Source organism: Chironomus tepperi, unplaced genomic scaffold, assembly GCF_022539635.2.
Source record: "Chironomus tepperi strain 1889 unplaced genomic scaffold, CSIRO-AGI_Ctep_v1 contig_445, whole genome shotgun sequence".
Classification (NCBI taxonomy): Eukaryota; Metazoa; Arthropoda; class Insecta; order Diptera; family Chironomidae; genus Chironomus; species Chironomus tepperi.
Genome location: NW_027226567.1, coordinates 983,540 through 1,011,035, shown reverse-complemented (window position 1 = coordinate 1,011,035; position 27,496 = coordinate 983,540). Strand labels below are relative to the sequence as shown.

Genomic DNA, 27,496 nt, shown 5'->3' with positions numbered 1-27,496 from the left:
CAAAGGCTACTCAATGTCAAGGTTAACGGTTAAGAGATGTAGGTAAAATGGAATATTTTGGTTTTAAGGCACACACGCACACATCTCTAATTATGAATAGAAATGAAGACCACAAAATAAAAACATTTCACAATAAAAACCATAAACAGACATTGAGGAGAGATTGTTGACTGTTAAAGATGTTCTTAGCACTTACACGTGCGATGGCAAATTTGGAAATAATATCAATGTTATGACAATTTTTTTTTTTTTGATATCAAAAACGACTCAGCTGTTGTTATTGTTTCACATACTTGTGTCGTTTTATGGACTAAAAATAGATTTTGGCTGTGGAATTCAATTAGAACGATTCGTGATATTTGGCATGTACCCTTTAGAATTTAATAATAATATTATATAATATCCTATTTCATTTGATTCCTCTATCGATTCTCGATCATCAAGATATGACACCACAGAATGTGACAGTAATAAAAAATAAATAAATGTGAAGAGAAAATTTATTCAAAAATTATTTTACTCACATTTTGGAATCGTACCATACGTATTTCATTCTTTCTTTTTTTGAAAAAAAGAAAAAGAAAATAAAAATAAAGTCATTTGTGAGAGAGGCGGAGAGAAGACGGTATATGTTTTCTTCGCAGTCATAACAAGAAACTCGATCGTATCGGGACTTAGTAGTTGGATTTTATATCCACACATTGCAGTTGATATTATTTCTGAATAAAAAAATTGTTCAAAGGAATCAAAATTTGCTCTAAATTTAACTGTTTTATGAGATTAAAATTTTAATGGTTTATTGAGATTCAAAATTTAACGGCGTTCTAAAATTCAAAATTAAACGAATCTCAAAAATTCAAAATATAACGGTTTTCAAAAACTCAAAATTCTACATTTATAGAAATCTAGTACTTCAAAATTCAAATCATTTGTTTCCGTTAAAATCGTCAAAAATTTTGAATTATTTATCAACATTTAAAAGGACAAATTAAGTCCATATGAAGTCCATACATTCATAAGCCCACAGCATGACGAAGAAAATAACTGAAAAAATTCAAACTAGGATAAATGCCTCAATTATAAAACAGCAATTTCAGATGTAAATTTCAAAATCCAGTTTATTTCAATTGAAAATGTTTTACACACGGAATATGATGATTAAAATTAAGTTTACTTATACTCAAATTTATTATGATGAAATTGAATAGAATTTTGTGGTTTATCGTGGTGGGAAATTGGGACGCATCATTCCTGGTGGTGGTCCTCGAGGTGGAACTCCCATACCTGGAACCATTGGCGGTCTTGGTGGCATTCCTTGTGGTGCCATATGAACAGATGCTGGACCTCCCATACCTGTAAATTATAACATTTGTTAGATTCTTTATAAATATTAACTGGATCTTTATAATTACCTCTAACTGGTCCTGTTAATCCTCCTGGAACAGCTGCTGCCATCGGTGGCGGTAAACCGCGTCCAGCAGCACGTCCAACACCGGCACCTGGAATTGGTACGCGAGGTAAACCTTCTTCTGGAGGTGGTGGACCTTCAACAGTTAATGATACTATATTTTCACCACGTAGAAGTACAAATCCAAGTACTCGCTTCTCCTCACGATCAGGAAGTTTTGAGTTCTTTTGCTTAATTTTTCTGAATTCCTCGCAATCTCCTAATATTAAATTCATGTGCTTATCAAATGCCTTAAATGTTCCAATAAATGTACGGGAATCTTGTAAAACTATACGAACTCGATAGTTCAGATGTTGCATCATCTTGTTGTTCTTTCCGATCGTCTGGAATCATAATAAAATTAACATTTTTCATTATTGATGATTTTTGTGATGCATAAACAATTCGAATCGTTTATCAAATTATTTAACCTCGAAGGTTTTTCCTTTAAATCTTCACATTTAAGAGGTTTATTGTATTAATTAACTTACCATTTTGGCTGATTTATTGTTCTCTTCACTTCAGGATCAGAAATATCTGCTTTAAGTAACAAAAGCAGTAAATTCACAAAAAAAAGCCGAAATATTTTATGCCCTTTCAGCAATCAACGCAGCTTTTGCCCTCGTATAGGGCAGATGTCTCTGTTTTGAAGTGATAGTTTAAATTTTTATTTTCCGTTATTTTTTGGTTGTTGTAATATTGTGATTAGAAGATTATGAATGAAATCTGTGTTGAGATGAGGAAGAAAAGTAATCATTGATAATGTTGATAGTAATATTAGAGTGTGATTGATACAGATAATTGAATTAAATATGAATTTAGCTTGTTATAAACATTTTATAGCAAATTATAAATTTTGAAATCATAGAAAACGGTAAGGGCAGAATAAATTTGAATTTAAAATGACCGTTGAATTTGAAAATTGCAAAATAATTATTTAAAATGAGAAGGAGGAATGTCTTGACTGTATTAATTAATAACACCACAAATGCAAGTCTAGATAACATCATCGTGTGAATATAATATTTATTATGCGCGTAAAAACACAGAAAAAAAAACTTAAAATTAAATTCTTTTTTTCTATATTTTTTTCGGGAGAGCTGTGAGCAATTCAGTGTGTGTTCAATCTTCATCGCTATCGGTTGAGTTTTTCAGTGCATGTGAAGAATTGTGAAGTTCTCAAATCTCACACAATAACAACAACAAATACACAATTTTTACTTTAATTTGAACACGCTGGAATTAATCAATTTAATTTGAGATTACGCAATTTAACTTATGCTGTTGTTTATGCATTAATGGACTGAAAATAAAGAATCAAATATAATACAATATGTACCGAAATCTAATCAAAAGTGTTCAATACAATAAAACAAAGTTTAAATATTTGACGTATCAGACACTCTCCGTTGCATGTTATCACAATGAGTCTTCCTACTACGGCTATCGTCCGAGAGTCAAGAAGGAATGGAAAAGTATGCAATATTAATTATTTATCATGTGCTGTTTATCCTTCTTATTAAATCTTAAAGGAAAAGAAGGCTTTTTTGAATGTTTTTAATTTTTATTTGAGTGTATTGTGCGGAGTTAAAACGTCACGTATCTTCATATCGGCTTTAAAGTTTAAAGCATGGAACTAAAACATTACAAATTAAATGTTTTGTGTTTATTTATTGAGTGAGATGCGTTACACAAATACGCAGTGAATGTTCATTCTGTTTTGGTCGATGAATATAGTTCAATATTGAACTTTTTAAGCAGCTCAAGTGTTATCAGTATGTCAAAAGTAAACCTCGTGTATGCCAAAAAGAAGAAGAAAAATATAATTTAAATAGTCGTTTTGAGGCATTTACATGTGCTTATGTTAAGTTTAGTCGTGACTACTTGTTGATTCATAAAGAGAGTTGCTTTTCAGAGTGCATCGAAGATATGAGATCAATGTATTCGTGTGTTTTGATTTTCTCAGGGCATTGCTTTCTGACTTTATTTGTTTTCCTTGCTGAATGAGCATTTAATGAGAAGATTCTTTGATCAGAGATTGGAATTTTATGAGATTTGCATGACAGAAAGACTTTTATAGCTATTTCGGATGTTCTAAACAGTTAGATCCAAGAAAATATGACAGAAATTCCTTAAACATGATGTTTAGAGTTATTTTAAGCATTGATGTTATTGTTTCTGTATCAAACATATGTTTTTTGAGTTTATTGATCTTGTTCCATGCTCAATTTATGTCATTTTTGAAGATAATATTTTAAAATTCCAATTGTTTACATTTTTTGACAAGGCAAAATAACTTTGTGCCTATTTTTGAAAACACTTCATAGGAGGCCACGAATTAATAATAAATTCATACAAAAACAAGGAAATTCCTTTTAAACTCACAAATAGCGCAATTAAGCTATCAAGAAGGAATAATATTTTACAGTTTAATAATTGACACGTTCGTATGGAATCTTATCAATAAGAGCATTTTGCAGTTACTAATAGCAAATATTTATAATCCAATTATCAGTCTTGTTAAGCACTTAGTGAAGTGTTTAAGTAAATATTCATCATACAGTTTAGCTACAATTACAGTGAGAAAAACTTTGAATTAAAAATTATAATAAACGAAAGTGAGAAGACGTGCGTGGAATATCAAGAGATTTTGCCTGAAGAAAATGCGATGAACAGATAATTATAGTGACGAGGGTGTAGCAGTACTCAATTAAATGTTTGAATTGAGTGCAAAATTGCTGCTTTTAATGGTCAAATTTGGGTATTTATAGTTTGTTTTCTTAAAGATTCTTATTTTTTGAGAAGGCACATTCTTAAAAGCTCAGTTTGGTCCATTTGGAATATAACTTGATTAGTATAGAATTAAGCTAATTATGTGACAACAAGATATACACGAGTCTCTTAAAGAACACGTAAAGTAGAACCTTTTGCCAAAAAATAATTAAATTTCACAGAAACTAAGCATTCAGAATCAATTTAACACAACAATACTAAAGAATGGCTGACAAATATCCAAAAACAACAGTTCTAGAAGTATTTCGTTTGTTCTTTCTTATTCCAAAGTCAATGTTTGCATAATAAAAATAATTTTTGGCTCTTCTGAAAGTGATAATGACTTTTTTAGAGCCTTTTGTCAGGAAAGTTGTTGGCAAAAATTGAATTCAACTTGTCTTAGTATCTCTACGTTAATTTAACGTTTCTGTGTCTTAACGACATTATCAGGTTATAACGTTCATTTTACATTTAAATAATATTAATTGTGAATTGTTGAAAGCCCCTTTTTCTTACAAAAGTTTAGTTTGTATTTGAACTTCAAAGAATAAACATTATAATTACATAAATAATACAATCCGTACGAAATTCTTAAATACGATAACATTATGCTACAATTACAAAGCAGGTTTTTAGAAAGATTCTATATTTAGAACTTCCAATTTAGTAACAGTGTAAATTACCACACCCAAAATTTATCAATATCTGATATTTATTTACAAAGTTTGTTGTTAGATGACGTTTGAAGCTAGATGAATTGCTTTTTCTTACCAATTATTATTGCATTGATCAAACAAAGATAGTTCCACTGTTCAACAATCCATTACCAGTAAATTTGATAAGATTTACGACCAAACAAACCATTTCTGCCATATCATAATTACATAAACATTTAATTTTGACAAGTGTTGTTCACCAATACAAAACAGTCATTATCAACCATCTGGTTATTGTTGTATATTTTCTATTGTTGTTATTTTCGGCATCTCATAAAAATATTGAAGCTCGTCGGCATTGAGATAGGAAGTTCAAATTATATAAAGACTGACTAAATTAATACGATAATCAGTAAAATCAGATTTCACCCAGCAGTGAAAATATACTCGGAAATATTTTATTACTTTATAATCTCGTAAAGGAGCCAAAATAAATTCAATGTCGTAGAGAAAACAAGAAGTTTGATTCATCATCTTCGAACATAATTTATAATTCATTTAAATAATCATTCCAACCTTCACACACTTTGTACGGTGACGTTACATCTCCTATTAAGAGTAGAATTGATAACACAACGCACAAATAGAGTTTTGAGAGCGAAACCAGAGAAATTAATGATTTTTTTTACTCATTTTCAGTTCCACAAACACATCTGGCAGCGCGTCAAGCAAATGCAAATTTAAATGCATGGATTAATGCGTATAGAGTTCATGGACATCGAATTGCAGCAGTTGATCCAATTAAATGGCTTGATGGCATGGATGTTGTACCGGAAATTGAAATGTCTCGTTATGGATTGGAAGAGTCAAGAGAACTTGCCGGTCTTGACGGAATTGTGTCATTTAGTGATTCACAAGTTCAAACTGTTGCTGATTTGAAGAAGAAACTTGAAGAGACATACTGCGAGAATATAAGTGTTGAATTCATGCAAATTGAGGATGAATATGAGCGCGAATGGTTTATGGAGAATTATGAAAAGCTTATGGAAGAGAAGGAATTCATCACAGTTGAAGAGAAGCGAACGCTTATCACAGAAATGATAAAGTTCCAAGAATTTGATAGATTTATGAATGCAAAATTACCAGCAATAAAACGTTATGGTGGCGAAGGTGCTGAATCAATGGTTGCTTTCTTCCTTAATATACTTAAAAGTGCAGCACAAGAAGACGTCAGTTCTGTTGTTCTCGGTATGCCACATCGAGGAAAGTTGAGTGCTTTAGTGACTTTATTTAGACATCGACCAGCAAGAATTTTTAGAAAATACAAAGGACTTCCAGAGTTTGGTGGCGAGACAAATGCAATGATGGACATTCCTAGTCATTTTAGTAAGTAGATGCTCGAATTGTAAGTAGAATATGCTGAAATTGAACTGAAAATTGACAGAAATCAGTAGTAATATGCTGGTTCAGTTCAATTCAGCTTAATTCAGATGATTCAGCAATCTGACATTGTTTACATAATTCATAATCACTTTATCTTATCACAATCTTTCACAATTTGCAATTTATTAAGTCTGAATACAAGTAATGAGAACAAAAACATTCTCAAACCTTATTTAATCTGATAAAACTTTTGTAAACAAATGCCTTATCATGAAAATATCTTGAATAGATTAAGCTTAACCTTGACTAATTATAAACTCTATTCAACCTTTTAGGCGTATCAGAGGAATACGAATTTGATGGAAAGAAAGTTCATCTAACAATGTTACCCAATCCATCACATCTTGAAGCAGTTAATCCAGTCTCAATGGGAAAGACACGATCAAAGCAGCAATCATTAAGAGATGGTGCATTTAATGATGATGAATCAAAGCAATTTGGCAGTAATGTAATAAATGTAATACTTCATGGAGATGCAGCAATTGCTGGTCAGGGAATTAATCAGGAGTGTGTGATGATGGCATATACACCAAATTATGACATTGGTGGAACAATTCATATGGTTGTTAATAATCAAATTGGATATACAACACCAGGAGATCGTGCTAGATCTAGTCGATACTGTACAGACATTGCAAAATCAGTCAATGCACCAATCATTCATGTTAATGGTGAACATCCAGAACTTGTTGCACTTGCTACAAAATTAGCCTTCAATTATCAGAGATTGTTCCGCAAAGATGTTTTCATTGATTTCAATTGCTATAGACGATGGGGTCATAATGAAGTCGATGATCCAACCATGACGAGTCCGTGCATGTATAAATTAATTCGAGATAAAAAGTAAATGAGATTTTTCTTTAGCATTGTCCATAAATTTTATAATGAAATTATTATATTCGCAGATCAGTTCCCGATCAATATGCAGATAAATTAATTGCAGAAAATGTCATAACAGAAGATGAAATTAAGTCGATACAGAAGCATCAGTTTGATTACTATGCAAGTGAGTTGGCTCATGCTGAAGAGTTCGTGCCTGATTCTACATGCTTTAGAAAGCAGTGGGAAGGATTTGGACAAGCACCTGGAAATATTTCAATTTGGGATACAGGAATGAGCTGGGAGTTGTTGAGCTATATTGGACGTAGTTCGGTCTATACACCACCTGAATTTGTAGGACAAAATGCCTTCCTCTATTCTTATGTTCTGACTATTTTAAATTCCATACTTTTAGAACGTACATCCACACCTTAAGAAAACATTCATAAATGCAAGAATTAAGAAACTAGCTGAAGGAAATGCTGTTGATTGGGCAACAGCTGAAGCAATGGCTTTCGGCAGTCTCATGTATCAAGGCCACAACGTAAGACTCTCAGGCGAGGATATTGGACGTGGTACCTTTGCACAGCGTCACGCAATGCTAATTGATCAGGATACAAATGAGGTCTATGTACCTTTGAATTCATTGAAAGGTGGTCTTGGTGGAAAGTATGAAGTTGCAAACAGCATTTTATCGGAAGAGGCAGTTTTGGGTTTCGAGTATGGAATGAGTATTGATAATCCAAACAACTTAATCATCTGGGAATCTCAATTCGGTGACTTTTATAATGGTGCTCAGATTATATTTGACACATTCATTTCCAGTGGTGAAAGTAAGTCTTAGATCCGTACCTATAATTCACATAATAATCCACTAAATTCCCTCAATTTTAGCAAAATGGATGCATTCAAGTGGCCTCGTTCTCCTTCTACCCCACGGTATGGACGGAATGGCTAGTGAGCATTCATCATCGCGTATGGAGCGATTCCTTCAAATGACTGATTCAAAAGAAACAATACCTGATGGTGACGATGTCAATTTTAATGTGATCTTCCCAACAACACCTGCACAGTACTTCCATGCCATGAGACGACAAATACTTAGAAATTTCCGTAAACCACTTGTTGTAGTTGCACCGAAAACAATGCTTCGAATGTCTGAAGCCACATCAAAATTCCAAGACTTTGAGCCAGGAACTCATTTCCTAAGCGTACTTCCTGATGACATTGCTAATCCTAAGGATGTCAAGAAAATTATTTTATGCAGTGGAAAGCACTATTATGCCCTCAATAATGAGAGAATTGATAAGAATATTGAAAATGTTGCTATTATACGTATTGAATCCTTGTGTCCATTCCCCGTACATGATATTCAGGTTGAACTTGCTAAATATAAGAACGCTAAAATCTGCATTTGGAGTCAGGAGGAACATCGAAATATGGGCGCATGGAGTTTCATTCAGCCAAGATTTGAAAATATGTGTGGAAGAAGAATCAAATATTCAGGAAGAGATGTTGCTGGTAAGTTGGGATTTGAATGGAATGGGATTAGTTTGTGGTTGTTTTAAACAGTGTTGTTCAAACTTTGTGTCACGGTACACCTTGGTGGTAAATACGACCAAAACCACATATGACAGCTGATTCATTGTCATAACTAGTGTGCCGCAGCACAAAGTTTGACCTACTCTGAAATATTTGAATAAACCCGTCGAAATTAACAATTTCCTTCTTTTTACAGGAACTCCTGCAACTGGTATCGGAAGAGTTCATGCAAAAGAAGCACAATATGTTGTAACTCATCCTTTCACAATGTAAATCTACCTCCGCTAATAATTATTTACAAAAGAGATGAATTTTTTTTTACTATTTTTTACATCAAGAACTTTTTTGTTAATTAATTCAATTGAAAAAGATGCATTTAATAATTCATTTTCCATTTTTTACAAAAAATGTTGAATTTTGTTTTAATTTTAATGAGTTACAGGCAGTCGTGAGCAGAAGTCGAAGTTAAGGACAAATTGAAATTTGTATGAAATTTTATACTTCACAAGAGCAATCAGAAATAAAAAACATGCAAATTTTAATTGATTTTGAATTGAACCTGAGCGGTAAATAGTGTTGCCATGTCATGGATTACAATTGATCTATACGGACAGCGAGTTCAATTTGACTTCGATCTATAGTCGCGAGGATTAAATTGCATTTTCATGACTCACATTTTTATGCAGTAGCTTATGTTATTCTCTGTAATTTGCCTTTACATTTCACCCGGAATCATTTTTTTCTACAGGAAGTCTAGACACATCAGAGAGCAATTAATGTCAATGCTCGCCCAGAGAGCATAAAAAACTTTCTCTTCATTCTGAAAATTCGTATGTGAAACATCAACCAAAAATCATTTTTAGAAAATGCTAAACAAAAAAAGAATAAACGAAAGTGAAGCAAAACAAAAAAAAAAAATTATATTGTAGGTGTTTATGACTGGTTGTACTTCCTCTATTATTGTACTAGACACACATTCTTTTGTAGAAATTATATCATGTTAACGCGCTATATATAATGCCAATTGTGTGTGTCTACACTGTTGTTTGCCAGACTATAGCTCGACATAAAAAATATACAGATAAATGCTTATTAAATTAAAACTTTTTTCAAAAAAGAACTTCGATTGAAATAAAACAGCAGAATACAATAGAAATTCCTTCTTACCTTCGATCGTTTTGTGTAAATTTTTGCACACGAAATCAATCAATTTGAATATTGAATGGATAATAACCGGTGAATTGCTTTACTATATGGTAAAGTTCTAGAGGCGATTGCAGTGTTGTCAATTTTTGATGTAAAATCTCACGAGTTACTGAAATGTTGCTGCAGGGGTCGATGTTTAATAGCTATCATTAGTATGGTATTTATGAGAAAATATGCAAGTCCAAAAAAAATGTATCTTTATATGTCGTTAGCTGAGATTTTTCACGAATTCACTCTTAAATCCCAAATTTTGAGGACATACGTATTACTCAAGCTAAAGGTATGCATACTGACTAGTTTCATCTGCTTCATCTGAATCCATCTCGAATGTCTTGAACATTGTGCAAATCAACATAGAATGATTGAAAGTAGGGTCGCTGGTAGGAATTGAACCCCTGTCCTCACAAATGAGAAAATTACAGATTCTCAAACTGTTGACTGGTCAATCGACCAAAGAGGCCTCATTCTTGCACTGACAGATTCAAGTATGTATGGTACACATTGATCGATATCCCAAACTCCAATCTAAATACTCCGACACCACACTACATATCTCTACCAATCCAAAATTCCTCACATCCAAAAATGACCCAAAATACCAAAAATTTCCCGAATGTTTTCACTGTCTGACAGCCTAAAAATGACAACTCTGAAAACTGACCGAGACATTCCGAATCGTCTGTGTCTTTCCTCAGTGTTTTTCTTTTGTTTTTATTTTACTCTCCTAATTTTTATTTTTCGGTAAATAAACGCGACTGAAAATGAAGAAAAGGAATAAGAAGACGAAAAATCTCGTCTCATACTCTCAGTTCCATTTTCGCCTTTGATCTGTGCTAAAGCTACTAAATAAGACTCGCTATTATTTATTGTTTCATGATTTTATTTTACTCTTTGTGCTACCGTTCTAGTGAAACGTGATTAATTGAAGTAAATACACTGAAATGATTTTTATTTCCAAGATTTAATTGCTCAATCGTTCAAATCAAAGATTAGATTGAAATTGAAGTTTTATGTAAATTAGCATTATTCAAACTAATTAATGACTTTGTAGTTGATATCTTACATTGATGATTAAATCATGTGCTTTAATCTCGCAAGAAATGGGTAAGTAATAAACAATTTATAGATTTAGAAACATTAATCAAGTTAATATCGTCTGATAACATTCGAATTTCAATTGGACGAACATAAAACATAAGCTCGAATGATTGATGGCTTCAATTGGCTAAATAACTTGAGATGCAAACATATTACTTCTTACTTTTCTGCCTATCAGATTTCCATAAACAAGTTGGAATTACGAAAGTGATTGAAAATCAATGAACGGGCATGAAAATTATCTCGGAAATGATTTTTTTATGGTTTTAAGCCACAATAATTTTCGTATCATTTTATAATAAAGAAAGAAAGAAGTCGTGATAAGATCTAAAAGAATGAATATTATAAATTCATGACATGCATGTCAAAACCTTTAAAAAGTAATTGAATTTGAGAATAAAGATTACTTGAATATTCATATAGTCACAAATGTACATAAATATGGATTCAAGTGGGCTTTCAAAAAGCCATTCAAATTTTCTTCCTGTTTTGTATGATTTTATTTAAATAAAAGAAATGAAAAGCAAAATGCATGAAATTTTTATGCGCATTAATGTGATAGAAAAATGGTAAAATACTCACTTTGGGTTCACTTGATTGTTATTATAATTAATTGAAAGAGGAAATTGTTGTTAACTTCTTATTACTTATGCTGTAAAGTACAGTTTTGTTGACAATTCTTCAAAAGAACTGGAACAAATAAATTAATATGTTGACACTTTGAGTTATCGCGACTAAATGCGTAAATTTTGAAGAATATTTCATTTTATAGCAAGTTTTGGCGCCAAAAACATTTGTTTTACTGAAATTTAAATTTTAGAAAGTCGTTAAATTTCAAATCTTTCTTTAGAATCTAAATATTGAATATAATCTTAGATAACTTCGCTTTTCACGCCTACTCAGAGTGATTTCAAAACTCTTCCTGTTTTTGTTTGCGACATGCATACATGATTCATCCATAACATGATCATAAGAAGAAAAACAAACAATTAAAGCCGGTAGATTCTGTTCCCCCTTCTCTTGCATTTTATTTTTCTCACTTGCAATCCGATTCTCTTTTGCTTTTATTTTTACATAATCGTAAATTATAAAACCTTCGCTGCTCATAATAATTAAATATAAACAATATAGTTCTTACACACGATATTTATTTCTTCTTTTCTATACGTGCATTCTGTTGATCTACATGTGGTTTGATATAAATTTAGAAATTCTAATGATGTGTTTATGGCTAGGGTTATGAAGATGTAGGAAATTGCTTTCAATATGAGAAAGGTTTTGCTATTTTAGAGGAGGAAAACTTAAATGCATTTAAAATTTATGAAATATTTTACTGAATTTGTGAGATAAATTATGTTACATACGTAAATAGAAAATGTTTTAGAGAAGATGGAACTGACGTAGGGAAATGATTTTAGGTGGATTAAGGTGTAGATTAATTTTTGTAAAAGGTTTTAGCAATTTTGAAGCTGATTAATTGGTTTAAGCTATGAATCATGACTATGAGATTATTGGGAGATTTGTCAGATGTTACATGATGCTATAGTTGGTTCATCATCACTTCAGAACTTTGAAAATCGTCAAAACGAAACTTAATTAACATTACAAAATATCTAAAAGAAATTCTAATTAGCTAGTCTACTCCAAATTTCATTAATTCACAATTTATTCTATCGAATTCAAATAGATTAGTAATGTATTCACGTCTTTCAATACTTTATGATACCATGATAAATAAGAGCTATTCCCTCGATGCATGCATAAGGGTGACAATAAATCTTGAAGTTAACTACATGTATCGTGTCATTTACGACATTACTAAGTCTATCAATCTACTATCCATTGATCGAAGTTAAAGATTATCTTAAAGTTAGAATTAACATTTATGTATTGATACTCCATTGGAAACTCTACATCCATTAAACATCGGCAAAAAAATGTTGTAATTAATATAAATAGCTACAAATAGGTATTGCGAGTATTAATATTGAGTTCTAGGAACTGAATATAGTCATTAAATGTTACTTAATATTTTTGTAATGTTTGGAATTTTTCTGCGGAATTTTATACGCAATTTTGAATGATTCATGTTGATTTCCTAAACTTCTAATTTTTCAACTCCAAAATGATCTAATCACTTCCAATGTAAACAGCATGGCTATCCATTAATCTTCATTAGTCAACCCAAAATTTTTTGTCCTCAATACAGAATTTTATCTTACAAGAAACGATCAAGTTACTTCCTGCAAAATATTCATCTTAGTAACACTTTTTGTGATCAGCATTGTGTATTAAACATTTTTTTATATAAATATTTATGAAACACATTAACGTTAGCCGATGGGCGAATAACGTGATTATCAAACTTTTTTTATGTACATTATAATTTTTATCTTGAGGCTGTTGTTGTGGAATAAAGAAGTAAATAAAGAGTTTGAACTCAAGGGAAGAGAACTTTGAGTGAATTCTGGTACCAAAAACTATTATGATTCTTAAGTTGAACTTTTTGAGCGTTATACCCAAACGATTTGATGCAAAGAGTCCCTGACGATACCGTGATGACTGATTTCGATCCATTTTTGTGTCATTAATGTGACTTGCCGCTTTGTGTCGCTCTGTAAAAAAAATAATCAAAGATAGTTTGATCAATTTTTTGGCAAACATGTGTTCATGAAAAATGATTCAAGATTAAACTGTCAAAGGTTAAGAGCACTTTAGGAATAATGACAAGACGGACTGATGCTCGGCAATAAGTGTAGTCTTATCATTTGAAACTGAATTTGGATCACTAAAAATGTGTAAATTGTCGGAGATTTAGAATCTAATCTATTGAATTTTGAGTTTCAATATGAATCTTACCGAAGAGAACTGATATCGACTCTAGAGTGTAAATCTGATCAAAACTATCAAAATTGATTAAAGTGTAATATCTGCTAAGTAGGAATTTCCGAAGTCTCCGTTTGGAAATTTTTCGACATTGGATTATCGAAAAATTCGAACATTTCTGAAGAGTTCGAAATTCGAACTCTGACTTCTATTACTAAAAACTCAAGAAGTCTTTGTTTCGCTATCAAGTACGTTCACTACCATGTCCATTTAATTCTAATTAATACGTATACATGTACGATCAGAAAATAATTAATAACACAACATCCAACCACCCAGTTAATCCTATCCTGACCAAAACAAAGAGAAATGCATGCATTGTCCATACGAATCAGAAAACATTATGTTGTACAAATTGAGAACAATATTCAATCGTGACACACCAGAAGGCTGAATTTCTGCATTAATTTGGGATATACATTGAACGTCATGTTGACTTGTTGAGGTTTCACTGACTGAATCATTAATCTATACAGCATAATAGCTTCAATATTTTATCTATAATTGAAAATTTTTCAACATGAATTTTTATGTGCTTTTGAATGATTCACAATGGCATCAAGTATGTAAACAATATCGTTTGCCTACTTTTTTTGTTTAAAGCTTCCCATATTTTTAATTTTGGTATTGCAGCAATTTTTTGCATCATCGATAATTCATTCAAACATTGCTGTATCCATGGCATTATCTTTCATGTTGATTTGCTCATAAAAGCTATGTTACAGCTACTATGTGATCTTGTGAAAGTTTTTCATTCATTTTCCATCAAGCAATGTTAATTTTAATGAAAACAAATCAACTGTCGATAGTTTACACAAAATCGATGATTATGCTATATGGATGTTGATCCAACTAGCATGTAGGATATATGTGTCATTTACATCACATGAAATCAGCATCACAGAATCGAGAAAGCATGAAAGTAATTTAAGACTGTCAAGCAGGGTGGAAAGAAGAGTTAATTTCTTCATCATGTGAGACACATTGGAAGCGCAAACTCTAAACAAAATATAATGAATAGACAAAACTTAAATTCAACAATAAATCTCTAATTTACACCTACACTCGTGATGCTTGTTAGTATAAAGCATGATGAATCGACGGTAATGACTTAAGTGGAGTAAATCTTTATGTCTATATTCCATTTACGAATTCTTTTATTAGGTTTCTATGTTATCTGATTTTAATAAGAGATGAATCTCGTCTATTGAGAGTTCATAATCATGAGAAATAATTTGATGGATTAGCTTTTTATAGAATTTTATGAATGTTGGTCTAGACTGGGATGGGATGGGGATGAGTCAGAGGTGCTTTATAGGGTTTTGAATGATAAATAGACAAGATTATTAAACAGATTTATTAGTCTAGTCAAGACAAATTCAATTTTTCGTACAAAATTCGAGTTCACTTTGAAGTTAGTGCATCAATTGTAGTTGCTAAGGGACTCTTATGCCACCTCGCAGAAATGAAAACGCGAGAACGGACTGCTGTGTTCGAATCAATTTTACGACATAAAATGAAACACGCCAAATCGTGCTGTTTGGGTGTTACTCAACTTTGACTCACCAGATGAGGGTTGATCCACAAGATTCACTCTGAGTGCATTGAGATGTCTTGTTAGTTTAGATTTAATTCAAGTGGGATAGTAACCTTTGGAATTCTTTGCAAAGGGAAACAACCAAAGAATTCCATATTTCATTATTATACTCAAATCTGACGAAATCTTCAAATGAAAATAATTCCCTTTATACATAACTTAACCTCAATCTCACTTCAACCCATCAAGCAGGCCATCTACTTCCATCAAGTTAAATCCAAAAAAATCTCAATCTTTATCCATAAAAAAAATTAAACCGATTAAACCTAACAGTAATGTCTTAGTAATTTGTACTTATATCATATCCCCAATGATGGACGCACATACCGAGAGAGTAAAAAGAAGAAGTTAACTAACTTAGGTAACGCATAAAAGATTGTTGAGCTGCTCTCCGTGAGGTCACGTATAATTCAGCATGTAACAATATTTTATTTATTTTTTTTTTGATTCTCTAACACGTTCATTTTTCCAAACAACGACTCATGTTTTTCCATCTAACGCTTCTCCGTCCACAACACAATGAGTCAGTCTCACTCGGTACTTCGTGCGCGCCATACACACAATTCTCGTATTCTTGAAAAATATATTTTTTTAATGTACGCGCGATAGAGAGAACCGAAGGAAGTAACAATAAAGTCAAATGTTGTCACACAAAATTTATTCTTTGTCTTAACAACAAGAATTGAGATTTCATGTTCTGCATGGCCATTTTTGGATGCACAAGTAATAAATAATATAAAAGAAGTGATACAAAAAAATAAAAAAATTAAAAGGTAAAGTGAAGCACATAAAAAAGGTGAAAAGAATTTTTTTTGGAATATCCATATTAATCTGTGAAGCGATCATGCTCTTTAAAGTTGAAGCGCATGGAAGCATAACAGAAAGGCAATGCCCCGAAATATGTGTATTTGTATATTATTGTAGTTATGCGTTAAAAAACAAGAAATGAAAGAAAAAATTACAATGTTGAGCTTGCAAGGAAGGGGAGGAGAAAGAAATAAATTAGAACGTGCATTTTTGGATTAAAAAAAAAGTTCTAAAAATATTGTTAAAGTATCTTTTCTAGATAAATCAGTGTAGAGTTACTAATGGAACTTAACGTTTTTAGTTTCGAGTGTGAAGTCTTGAGCAACCATGACTTATGTTACAAAAAAAAAAAAACTGACTACGCATGTCAAAATATAAAAGAATTTCTTAATTTTTGATTGAAATCAAGAGCGAATGTGTAAACAGAGTGAAATTTTGGAGCCGTGTTGAGTTAAATATAATCAACTTATGTATGGACAGTCAATTATGAAAAAAAGGTTTAATTAAAATATTTAAGTGAAAGAGTTTGGACAGTTTTTTGGCATGAGTTACAAAATCCGATACTAATTGATGAAACATAAACAAATCTGACGTCAATGTCACGCAATTAAGGGCAATTTTTCATGGAAAATATCAGTAAAGACACGACTTTAATATTCAAATGGAACTGAGTGCAAAAGATCAAGTTAAAATTACTAAATAAGGAAAAATAATGCTTAGCAATCTTTGCTAATCAATTCTAGAATTTAAGTTCGAAAAATTCGAATTTTCAATCGAAAAAATCGAAATTTCAATCAAAAAATTCAAAATTTTAATTCAAAAATGTCCTTAAAATCTTCGAATTTGAATTCTTTCGAACATAAAGATAGAACTCGCTAAGTAAATTCTCATCCGACATTTAAAAGTTCTTCCAATTTCAATTCAACAGTAAAATAATATTATTTTAAATTATAATCATTATAAAAATCAACACTAGAATTTATCCATTCGTTAATTCTCATTGCTCATCCACAATTTACATTCGACATTCATATATTTACTTGAATAATTTTACATCTTACTTATTGCTTATTATTTACTCATTAAATACAGGCTTTTATTCAAACATCGTATCTTTATACACATTTTATGTCTTTCAATTTGTAATTTAGTACTGCCGTCAATCCCTGATTTATTTATAGCATAACCCAATGCTACCATTTGCGTAACATTGCACATATTTTTTTTTTTTTTTGATTTTACCTTAACTGCTACATCATTTCAACAATAAAAAAAAACTGTTGGAAATTTTTCACGAACATACCACCAGCAGTAGTTAATTTAACATACCATGTTCATGAGAAATAAGTGATTTTTAAGGTCTTGTGGAGAAATAAAATTGATAGAAATGCTACAAAGAAAATTTCACTTTTTTCTCTTTCCAAAACCACTCATTGAGTTGTCAATTTTTATCATCGTGGTGCACTTAACGAAATAAAAAGTGACGAGCCGCTATAAAAACAATCCAACCCAGCAAATCAAGATGATCAGTCTCGAAGTCATTAAAAATATTCATGAAGCATGAAAATAATGGTTTTAAGGCACAACATGCTTCAATTAAATTTTTGATTTTGAGGATTACGCAATAAAAATCTGTTCCATATGGACGGCATGCATTATGATCATCATTGCATAGCTATGAAATAATTAAATACCACACATATTGAACTCTTACTTTTGCGTATAATTTTTATGTTGTTTTTATTATTTTTTGTGGATAATAACTGAAATTTATTTGTTCAGGTGAAGCGGACTTCATAAAGCAAAAGAGATACTTTATAAATAATTACTAGCCATTACACCATCTATGATGTTGTCTTTTTCAATTATATAAAAATTATCCATTTATGTGATGTAGAAATAGCAATTGTGTTGCAAGCAGCTGATTTAAAAGTATTGAGTTGAAGTGATTGATCAGCATTTGCAGCATGTGAAGTCACAATGTCTCTTGAAATTATTTATGGAATGAATGAAATGTTTAGCATTTGAAGAATGAGGAGAATAAATAACTTGAATGAAAGTATCAGCTTACAAAAGGATCGTGGGATCGTAAGTCTTGACTTTAGACTTTTATGACTTGTAAATTTGTTTGAAGACTTGACTATAAACTGTATGAGTATGCATTTAGTGTTATAAAATCTAAATAAAGATTTGGCGGAGAATTTTTGGTTATAGTTTCCATATCAAGACTTTTAACGTTGATATTTGGGCGAATTGGCTTCTTTTGAGAACTTTAATCTGTTTAAATGATTTATTGTTAGTGAGCAAAGTGATTAATATAGCAATTTTACATCAACAAGGTCTTTGAAGTGAATTTTTGTCATTTTAAGTACTTTGTAAACAAAAAGCTAGAAAAAGCGGGAAATTAATAAAATTTCACATTTTCTACTCGAAGTTCATGACAATCATATTCATATAAGCATCTCGGAATTGACTTGACACTTATTTCCTCCCGTACGTGACTCTTCTTGTTAACATCAATCAAAAAGAGGAGAAAATTCTCTCGTTTGAAAATTTCTCACAAAAACTTTAAATCAAATTAAGTCACAAAGAGTCAGAAAATAAAATTCAATTAAGCCATGAAATGAACATATTTTTCACTTATTGTCTCTACACAAACCCGCACGTGACTACCAATAATTACAATATCCGGATATACGGTCTAAAGAACTTATTTCTCTACATCTACCTTCCTCTAGTTCCAATCTCTATGTTGATTTACTCGTAATGAATAATAATTATGTATTTTCATTAACAAAAAATCCATTTTTTCCATGCCGATGCATACATATGAGAACAAACAAAGAGCCGAAACCGATAAGAATCATTTAGTGCAAGCAACAAATAGAAAACAATAGAATTGATTAGTTAAATGACCTCCAATGAAGTTCAAATCTATTATGTTTAGCTTTTATATGTCGATTATATTTAATATAAACACTTTACGATTCCAAGTGTTCAAATATATGAGAAATTATGAGAAAATAAACAATTGATCTTTGATTTGTCTTTCTAAGCTCTTTGTATGCAACAGAAACGAAGAAAGAAAACATGAAAATTAAAATTTAGAAAAGAGTTTTATTGATAGTGACAATAATGATTGAATGGCTGTTTATGGGATACAAATTATGAGAAATAGAAAATGATTGGAAGATTATGCATATGGATGAACATTATGAGGAAATATTTACGGACGTTTATCTATATTCATGCTAATGTTAATCATCTTATGTGACAAATATGAGTTGATGTTATGGATTTCTATTAGGGCTTACGTTCATCATAAATGATTATGATTGAAATTCTAATGAACCACAAATTTGTGGTATGTTTACTGTCGTGTTATAAAAGTATCTTATTTATGACTAATAGATGGATTTCTGAGGTTTTCTTTGTAGACAATAATATTGTTTTTAGTGGATATATTCGGAAACTTGTTTAGAAAATGGTTATGTCGTACTTATATGAAGATTTGAAGGTTCTTATGATATAAGCATGTATTTAATGAGTATCATCTTTAGAATGTATTGAAAAGAGATGTTGGAACGTGACTTGGGTTGTAGTCAAGCAAGAATGCTAGATGAAACAAAAAATACCTTTTAGTCTCCTGGAGATTTAATTGAAAAAGGTCAAAATTAGACGTCACGATGTCAACAGGGTTACTTCACGTTTAGCATTAATACAAGCGAGCAGCTAACATGTTGTGCTGTTCGGTATCACTTCTAACTTTACTATACCCAACTTCAGATTAAGATACGACAACTATGCAACAAAATTTACCAAAAAAACATGTATCAACCCAATACTCTAAACAAAGTACATTTCAATGACATAACAACTCCAATTATCGAAAAATAATGAATCAAATGAAAGTAACATGTAGACCAAAATAATTTGGACCAGTTATTTACTTTGCAAAAAATAGCTGTAAGCTGGTTTCTATCGGATTGCCTCAAATTATTGTCATCTATTTTAATTATTGTCTCAGATTTAATTAACGAAAATTTATGACCACCGCTGGTTAATTAAATACAAACTAATTAAAATCTTCATAACCGCTACTTAACTGCTGCTAGTTAAATGTCCAGCATTAAATCATTAATTAAGGGAAACGACTGAAATTATCAATGCAAATCACATCTCAAAGTTAAAAAATTTGTCAAATTTTAATTAGAAAGAATTTCTGGCATATACATTTGCTATATCCAACTTGGCTCATTGTTATGTTAATAATTTTAATCGTATAATAAAGAAAATATCATTAAGGTTTAACTTTCATGCCGACAAGTAAAAGAGATTCATGATTAAACGAATATCATACAAGCGACAGCTCACACAATAAGCAATAAATGATTTTTTTTTCATATACATAATAAATGTAAAGTTGATGATGAAGAGGAGAATTGTGAAGGAATGAAATGGAATGGAAGTCTATTAAAAAGTCATTTGTGAAAATTGGAGCGACGGAAAAGTCATTAAAGTGATAATTGGGAAGATTGTTAATGATGTCTTTAGTCGACTTGATAGGGCTATAGTCTTGTAAGAAATCTGATGGTTTATTTATCTAGTTGGCATTTTTACGTCTTTTGAATGTTTGAATTTTAACGGCTATTCATTTTTTGAACATTGAGAGTTCTAAGATTTTAGTACAAATTGTAAACAAAACCCAAAGCGCGAAGAATACTCAAATTTTGCATGAAAATGTCAACTCAAACTCTTGCCACACTTCCAACGTTAATCTATGCTAGACATCATTTCCTTACAACCCCATAAAAGTGAAATGAAAACTGATTATTGTGGACAGTTTCACCACAAGCATGCAAGTTGGAACACATAAGAATGCGACCTTGTTCTTTACAATTTCTTCATTTCATGTCATCTGGTCCATTCCTTGTTATCGCTTCACTTACTTTTCAGCTTTATGCTTCTCTGCTTCTTATTTTCATGCTTTAAAAAAATAAATAACTTTAATTCTGTTGTAAGACACGTTCTTTTAATTGACTTTCATCGTTCCTTTTCTCCTCTCTTCCATCCATTTTTCATGCAAAAATATTTTTTCAGTGCCGCTTACCTGGAAAAAAATAATATTCTGGCACTATCGGAGCAATAAAATGTTCACAAAAACAACAACAAATGAAAGTTAAACGGTCATTGGCCGGCATTGACAATTAGAGCGCATTCCAGTGATAAGAATGCTTAAACACTCATTAACACCTATCAAAATGGCTAATCTTTATGGACTTGTTGTCATATAAAGCGGCACTTATTATTCAGACAACAAGTCCATTATGTCCATAGATTTCAACCCACACAGCCATGTCTGAAATCAACTTTTTGTTAGATGAGAATTTGCATGCATTAGTCATAGCACGGTGTCGCATAAATTTAACATTTTTATACGGTCAGACATTATGAGTAATTTTACAGAATTAATTGCTTCCACGAAGGTGAAAAGTGTCTAATACTAATTAGAAAGAAACACTTCCTCTCATTATAAACTCAGCAAACTTATATTCATCTAGTTAAGTGTATTATTTAGCAGTTTTAGATCATTAGCTGTGTAAATAGTTATTAAGATCCTGTAGATTAGATATTTGGATTTTAAATCAGCAACCTTTTAAAAATTCAAGAATTTAAATTCACGTCATTATTTTGGAATTTAAGTTGTGGATGGGAATTTTCGTGCGTCATTATCATCTTTGACGTCATAAATTAGTGACTGGATGTGCAGAGTCTATATGACGGTAATAAATACAGCCTTAAGTTCATTTGCATCTCAAAAAACGTACAGACACCGACTTTGTGTCTTTGGTGATAATGAGGATTATTTTGTGTACAATTGCTGGTATTTTGCATATTTTTAACGGTTCTTGACATGACAATTTTTACAGTGGATTTTTTTGGGTTGTGTATTTTTAGGTTTTGGATGAGCAATTCATGACTAGATTCCCATTAAAAATTGTGTAGTTATTAAGTAAATCAAGATAATTCGCACGTCAAAGTCAGGGAAAAAATTATGGATTAAAATGAATTTAATTGCTGTAAGCTTTAAAATCATGTCCAATTCAGCTTGATTTACTCTATGGACGTCATCATAGAAGTAAATTAAAGCAATCCCTTGCGTCCGGGTCAAACTCAGATATTTTTTGTACCTGATATGAAGCTTAATGGTTCTTTATGCATCTAGAGTGGATTAAAATACGATGTAACTAGTTGATGTGTTCTAGTTGATGTCAGTTCTAACATATTGTTTGTCCTTATATTTTTGTCCACTCTGCCATGATAGAGAAGAAAAGACCTTAGCTAGCTTCATTTTGAACCATTAAAATTCTCCCTGGCTACGTCACTGAAATGATCATTGATGATCGTCTCCCTTGCCATGCCAATTGTATCATTTTAACATCAAGTTCTTTGCATCAACTAATTTAATTCCTCCTTTCATACGTCGGCAGATGCAAGGGTTCCATAAAAATCATCATCTGCTCATAATCCCCATACATTCAACAGTATAAAGAACTCATTGTTACACATAAAAATGCCAAAATATTGACTCCAATGTGCTACTAATTAATACCAAAAAGAGAAAAATTTGTTCCTAATTATCAGTCAAGAGATGACGAAAAGAAGGAGAACACACAAAAAAAAATTCTTCTTGTGTTTTCATTTAAATGTTGAAGATGACTTAATGAGAATTAAAACCTCTGAAATTGTGGCTATTAAAAGTCTAACAAAGTAGAGAGTAAACTGGCTGTTCATTCTGGTTTTTCATCGGTGATCAACAGTCATCTTTTCTTATTAATTTACGAAAAAATTCTCTCTGCATGTACGTGATGATTGCTGAGATGAAGATGAAATTGATTCTATATGAGATATAATGATGTGTGTACAGGTCAGGGTTTTGGGATGTTGTAATTCTTGAAGGACTGATTTGATAGTTAATTTAATAAGCTTTAAAATTTTAATGATTAGCAGCAAGGCTGTATTAAATTTCAAAATGTTAGCTATTCCTTAACAAATTCATTCCAAAACCACGGCATTCGCCCTAAAAGATTTCTCTTGATCTACATATTCTCCTCTCTTTTACAGCAATTCTCTCATTTTTACCTGACTTTTATTAACATTTCTCTCATTTACAACTCTATTCAACAGAGAATGTCTTCAGTTAAAAATTATCTACGGAAGCAGGTAGACGCAAATAATTTTTCATCATCAGCATCAAATCAAAGTTCATTTGAAGTAGATCAGCGTCCATTAAGTGAATACGATAATTTGCAAAATATTACGACAACATCCAGCAACAGCAATAACAACAACAGCACATTACAAACGCACTTTCCATTAGCTGACATAAAATTCCATTTTGATGATTTTCCTTCATCGACAGGAATGAGCTCATCAATGCAAAATTCCAATAGTAATAATCATAATAATGCAATAACATCCATTCCATCACACCGACCACAGTATGAGAACGTAGTCGATACACTCCAGATGCGAGATGATGACAATTCGCACGCAAAAATTGAACAAGTTGATGGACATGTGTTATCATCAAACCACAGACCCGCTATAAGTGAGGCAAAATCATCATTCTTTGGTATACACATGCAAAGTACGGTCAAGAATGATGATATGGAGATGCTTATTGAAGAGTTTCGAGATGTAAGAATTGTCTCGGATGATGTACAGTATGAGAACTTAAATAATGACAATGAAGGTCAAGTAAGCGCAACATCTTCAGCATCAGGATCATCATCAGTAACGGCAACACCCACATCATCACCAAATCGAGGCGATAGATCCAATAGTCGAAAAAACAGCGAAGGAAGTAATCGAAGTAAAAGTCCAAAATTTATTCTACCTGAAATGACTGCATCATCACATGGAACTCCATCACAAGTGAGTAGCTATTGCAATACGATAATTATTGACCGTCATTTATCATGATCTCGTTCACTGTATGCATGTGTAAATTTATTTATCATCTATACATAAATTTAACACATCAAATTGTATTTTGGAATTAAGTCATCATCTCACTTCTTATTGTCTGTTTGTTATCAGTTCAGCTGATGATGTATGAATCCACTTAGAAATGATAAATATCAAGTTGCAAGTTGTGCGGCTCATTTATGATAATCAAATCTAAAATATGTAAATGAGCATTATCGTAATGTGACTTTTTATGCGTGCCTATTTAAATTGCATGTGATCGTGTCTAAACATTCGCATTTTCTCTCCAATTCATAAATAGCACAGCAGTGAAGGCTTCGCGTAAAAAAATAAATTAAATATTTTATTTGCTTGAATGAACGTGGAATTTATTAAGACATTTTATCAGTTCAGATGAGGTCACATGTGTCCTTGAGATTGATGAATCTTTAATGCTGTGATTTGCTTCATTAATTAAGGGGAATTAAGATATTAGTTTGTAAACAAAGCGGAATTGGAATTGAATGAATTAATCAAAGAGAATTATGAAGATAATGCTAGTTTCTGTGAGTCATTATAGGAACAAACACGGATCTGGGTAGTAGAAATCAGAAATTTTGCGGGAAATCCAATTATTGATTTACAGAATGACGCGAATATGTGATTTGGTTCCGATCGAAAAAAATCTTACCTACCAGTCTACTCTAGATCAACTCAAGTTCTGTGCATGTTTAATATTCGAATGCTAATACTCGACTCGAATGTTCAATAGAAGCGTATCGACTTTTCCATACAATTTCCCAGTGATGGACAACCTTTTATTTTTTGCGGCACAACTAGTTGATAATTCTAGACCGAAATCACACACAGCATACAGTTTCAATGTATGTTTTGGATACACACTAATGTGCCGCGGTACACAGGTTGTCCATCACTGCAATATCAGAATCGAGTTAAATCTCTATGTAGTTAAGTGCCTTGGTGGAGGAATTCGAAAAAGCATAGACTCAATTATCTGGCATGCTAGTTGGAATCGCAACCATTCCCAAATTTACAATTTACGCTTATCTCCTAAAATCACAAGAAACAGCAGATAACAAAATTACTCAAATTGATCCAAAATGACCCTAACCAGTTATGACACCCTTGAATATCAAAAAGAGAAAAGACAAGTTGTTATTTTTGGCGGGAATATAATTCCATTTGCCATTTCACATTCAATCAACAGGAGCATTTGTCACACATACAGTTCACAAGTAATACGATATATCGAAGTCCGACTCAATTATTATGTAGACTAAACTAACTTGACAGTCGCAAAGTTCCAGGAAAAATTTCTACATTTATTATACAATATATGATTATCGTAACTAGTCCTTCTGACTATTCATTGAGTTTTTGTAGTAATTTATTTGAAAAATGCGCTGCTAATTATCGTACTGTAAACAGTCATGATTGCTTAACACACAACATTTTTCGTATGAATGAATTATTCATCTTAGTTCTTTACAACTTATAAGCATAAATATTTATATTATTTATTCTTAACACATAACAGGCTGTTTATATGTCAACAACCGTTCCGCAAAATATCAAAGGCCAAAACATAATGGGAAGACACAAGCCAACAAGAAATTCTTTACGACATTCGCGATTGATAGTGAGAAATGTTCAAGGTAAGTCTTGTAATGTTTATGCTTATTCTAATGACTAATCTCATTCCTTATCATTTCAGGTGCATCACATGCAAATTCATTAAATATTAAGCATGTGTGGCTAGCTAAATTTGTTTTACTCTTAAAAATTCTCATTGGAATTTGTCTTGTTGCTCTCGGTGCTTGGATATGCTTATTTGCCAACTCAACGCCATTAAGTCAAAATCCATTCTGGAGCGGATTAATCATCATTGTGTCTGGCCTTTTAGGGCTTTATTTGTTGAGCTTTAAGAGGAGTCGGTCGAAGATTAAGATGAACTTCTTTTGGTTTCTTAAGGTAAGTTTTGGAATTTGTTAACTTAAGTGATATAGTTTAGTCTTCTGAGCACTACCTTGGCTTCTTCAGTATGCTGGGTGTACGGATCGGTTTGGGTGCTTGAATTCTTTTTGATGGTACCTTCAGCAGGTTCTGATAGCCGTTTTCGGCTGTTTTCATGATCTTTGGTCATTTTCAAAAACAGGCGTGAATTCCTTACTTAAAGGAGCTTCCATAAGTATCCTAATAGCATGTCTTGCTCATTGAAGTCTGCCGTGGCCTGCCTTTCATTAGTTCTAGAACATCAATTTTGATTTAGAGAAGCAGGAATATCCTGACAGCACAGTGATGGTAGTCTCTTAATTGAATTTCTGTTTGCCGCCGAATGCTGCATTAGCTTGCGACAAATGTTGCTCAAGAGAACTTAGTGGATATCCTCTTTCTCTTCCTTTACTTTGCTTCTTTATTCTACCTGTATTAATCTATTTAATCTAATTTATTTTGTAGATGAATGCAACAGTTATCATAATTTTATCAGTTTTTCTCACAACACTGGCATTAATTTATGCAACATTTCATTACGTCAGCCTCACATCCGACAATAAAAAGTGCTTTCCAGAAAACATTTTCATAAATTCATCGTCATGTATTTGTGTATTTAATGTAAGAAACGAGGTAGTATTATCAAAGGAAGTGACATCAAGTGATGACTCTGAAGGTCTTATGGATACAAATGGACATATAGAAATTCCTGATGGCGGTAATGTCGTTCATTTTCGTGATTTAAGTTGTAATGAATTATCAACATGGACTCACATACTCTTAACGTCAATGATACTCAATTTTGTTGGACTTATATTAGCTGTATGTTATCTAACTCAATTTATATTTGGATGTAAACGAAGGAAGAAGAGAAATTATATATCAGTAAGGAATGGTGTATGAGAGGAATTGGCTTTTAATTCTCTTGTAAATTAAGTGTTAATGTTCTTCTGTTTAAGTTTTAAAGTTTCTGTGAAATAATAAAAAAAGAATGAAATTAATTAAAGTTTTAAGAATATTAAAGGATTTTTGTTTTGATTTTTTTTCTTTCCAGTTCCACATTTGTTGAGTTGAATTTAAAGCTTTTTTGTAAGCTCATAAAAAGTTGTGAATTGAGTAATTTCTATCGAGAATTCGCATTTAAATCCATTTAAATACCAAATATTTAATAATTTTTCAGGCTGTCAGAAGATCAAGGTTGATTTCAGCATTATTGGCAAAATCCCGCCAGCACACAGT

The 27,496-nt window shown here is 31.7% G+C and overlaps 3 protein-coding genes across 4 annotated transcripts; 2 read left to right on the top strand and 1 right to left on the bottom strand.

Moving 5' to 3' along the window:
- Positions 1 to 1,091: 1,091 nt before the first annotated feature.
- LOC139098514 (small nuclear ribonucleoprotein-associated protein B-like) lies at positions 1,092 to 2,099 on the bottom strand. The gene is made up of 3 exons (XM_070650746.1): positions 1,939 to 2,099; positions 1,413 to 1,791; positions 1,092 to 1,353 (listed from the first exon to the last, which is right to left on the bottom strand). The coding sequence occupies exons 1-3, from the start codon at positions 1,939 to 1,941 to the stop codon at positions 1,220 to 1,222; spliced, it is 516 nt and encodes a 171-aa protein (XP_070506847.1). The 5' UTR covers positions 1,942 to 2,099; the 3' UTR covers positions 1,092 to 1,219.
- A 460-nt stretch (positions 2,100 to 2,559) lies between these two features.
- Positions 2,560 to 9,221, top strand: LOC139098512 (probable 2-oxoadipate dehydrogenase complex component E1 homolog). Its single transcript, XM_070650743.1, has 7 exons — positions 2,560 to 2,922; positions 5,575 to 6,261; positions 6,594 to 7,161; positions 7,224 to 7,491; positions 7,553 to 7,970; positions 8,032 to 8,658; positions 8,876 to 9,221. The coding sequence occupies exons 1-7, from the start codon at positions 2,781 to 2,783 to the stop codon at positions 8,950 to 8,952; spliced, it is 2,787 nt and encodes a 928-aa protein (XP_070506844.1). The 5' UTR covers positions 2,560 to 2,780; the 3' UTR covers positions 8,953 to 9,221.
- Positions 9,222 to 10,800: 1,579 nt separating this feature from the next.
- Positions 10,801 to 27,280, top strand: LOC139098513 (putative uncharacterized protein DDB_G0285119). Of its 2 annotated transcripts, none has more exons than XM_070650744.1 (5): positions 10,801 to 10,989; positions 23,462 to 24,211; positions 25,803 to 25,920; positions 25,980 to 26,236; positions 26,723 to 27,280. In XM_070650744.1, the coding sequence occupies exons 2-5, from the start codon at positions 23,465 to 23,467 to the stop codon at positions 27,158 to 27,160; spliced, it is 1,560 nt and encodes a 519-aa protein (XP_070506845.1). In that variant the 5' UTR covers positions 10,801 to 10,989; positions 23,462 to 23,464; the 3' UTR covers positions 27,161 to 27,280. The 2 variants fall into 2 exon arrangements, with proteins under 2 accessions (XP_070506845.1, XP_070506846.1); XM_070650745.1 differs by lacking the exon at positions 10,801 to 10,989 and adding an exon at positions 16,002 to 16,239.
- The last annotated feature ends 216 nt before the right edge of the window (positions 27,281 to 27,496 follow it).

What these genes read in the sequence shown, in the direction of transcription:
- LOC139098514 (XM_070650746.1), bottom strand. An exon ending in ATTAACAGGACCAGTTAGAG is followed by an intron (nt 1,354 to 1,412) that starts GTAATTATAAAG and finishes TATAATTTACAG; the next exon opens with GTATGGGAGGTCCAGCATCT.
- LOC139098512 (XM_070650743.1), top strand. Translation starts at nt 2,781, where the DNA reads ATGTACCGAAATCTAATCAAAAGTGTTCAATACAATAAAACAAAGTTT. An exon ending in GGACATTCCTAGTCATTTTA is followed by an intron (nt 6,262 to 6,593) that starts GTAAGTAGATGC and finishes TCAACCTTTTAG; the next exon opens with GCGTATCAGAGGAATACGAA. An exon ending in TTCAGGAAGAGATGTTGCTG is followed by an intron (nt 8,659 to 8,875) that starts GTAAGTTGGGAT and finishes TTCTTTTTACAG; the next exon opens with GAACTCCTGCAACTGGTATC.
- LOC139098513 (XM_070650744.1), top strand. Translation starts at nt 23,465, where the DNA reads ATGTCTTCAGTTAAAAATTATCTACGGAAGCAGGTAGACGCAAATAAT. An exon ending in GATAGTGAGAAATGTTCAAG is followed by an intron (nt 25,921 to 25,979) that starts GTAAGTCTTGTA and finishes TTATCATTTCAG; the next exon opens with GTGCATCACATGCAAATTCA. An exon ending in ACTTCTTTTGGTTTCTTAAG is followed by an intron (nt 26,237 to 26,722) that starts GTAAGTTTTGGA and finishes TTTATTTTGTAG; the next exon opens with ATGAATGCAACAGTTATCAT.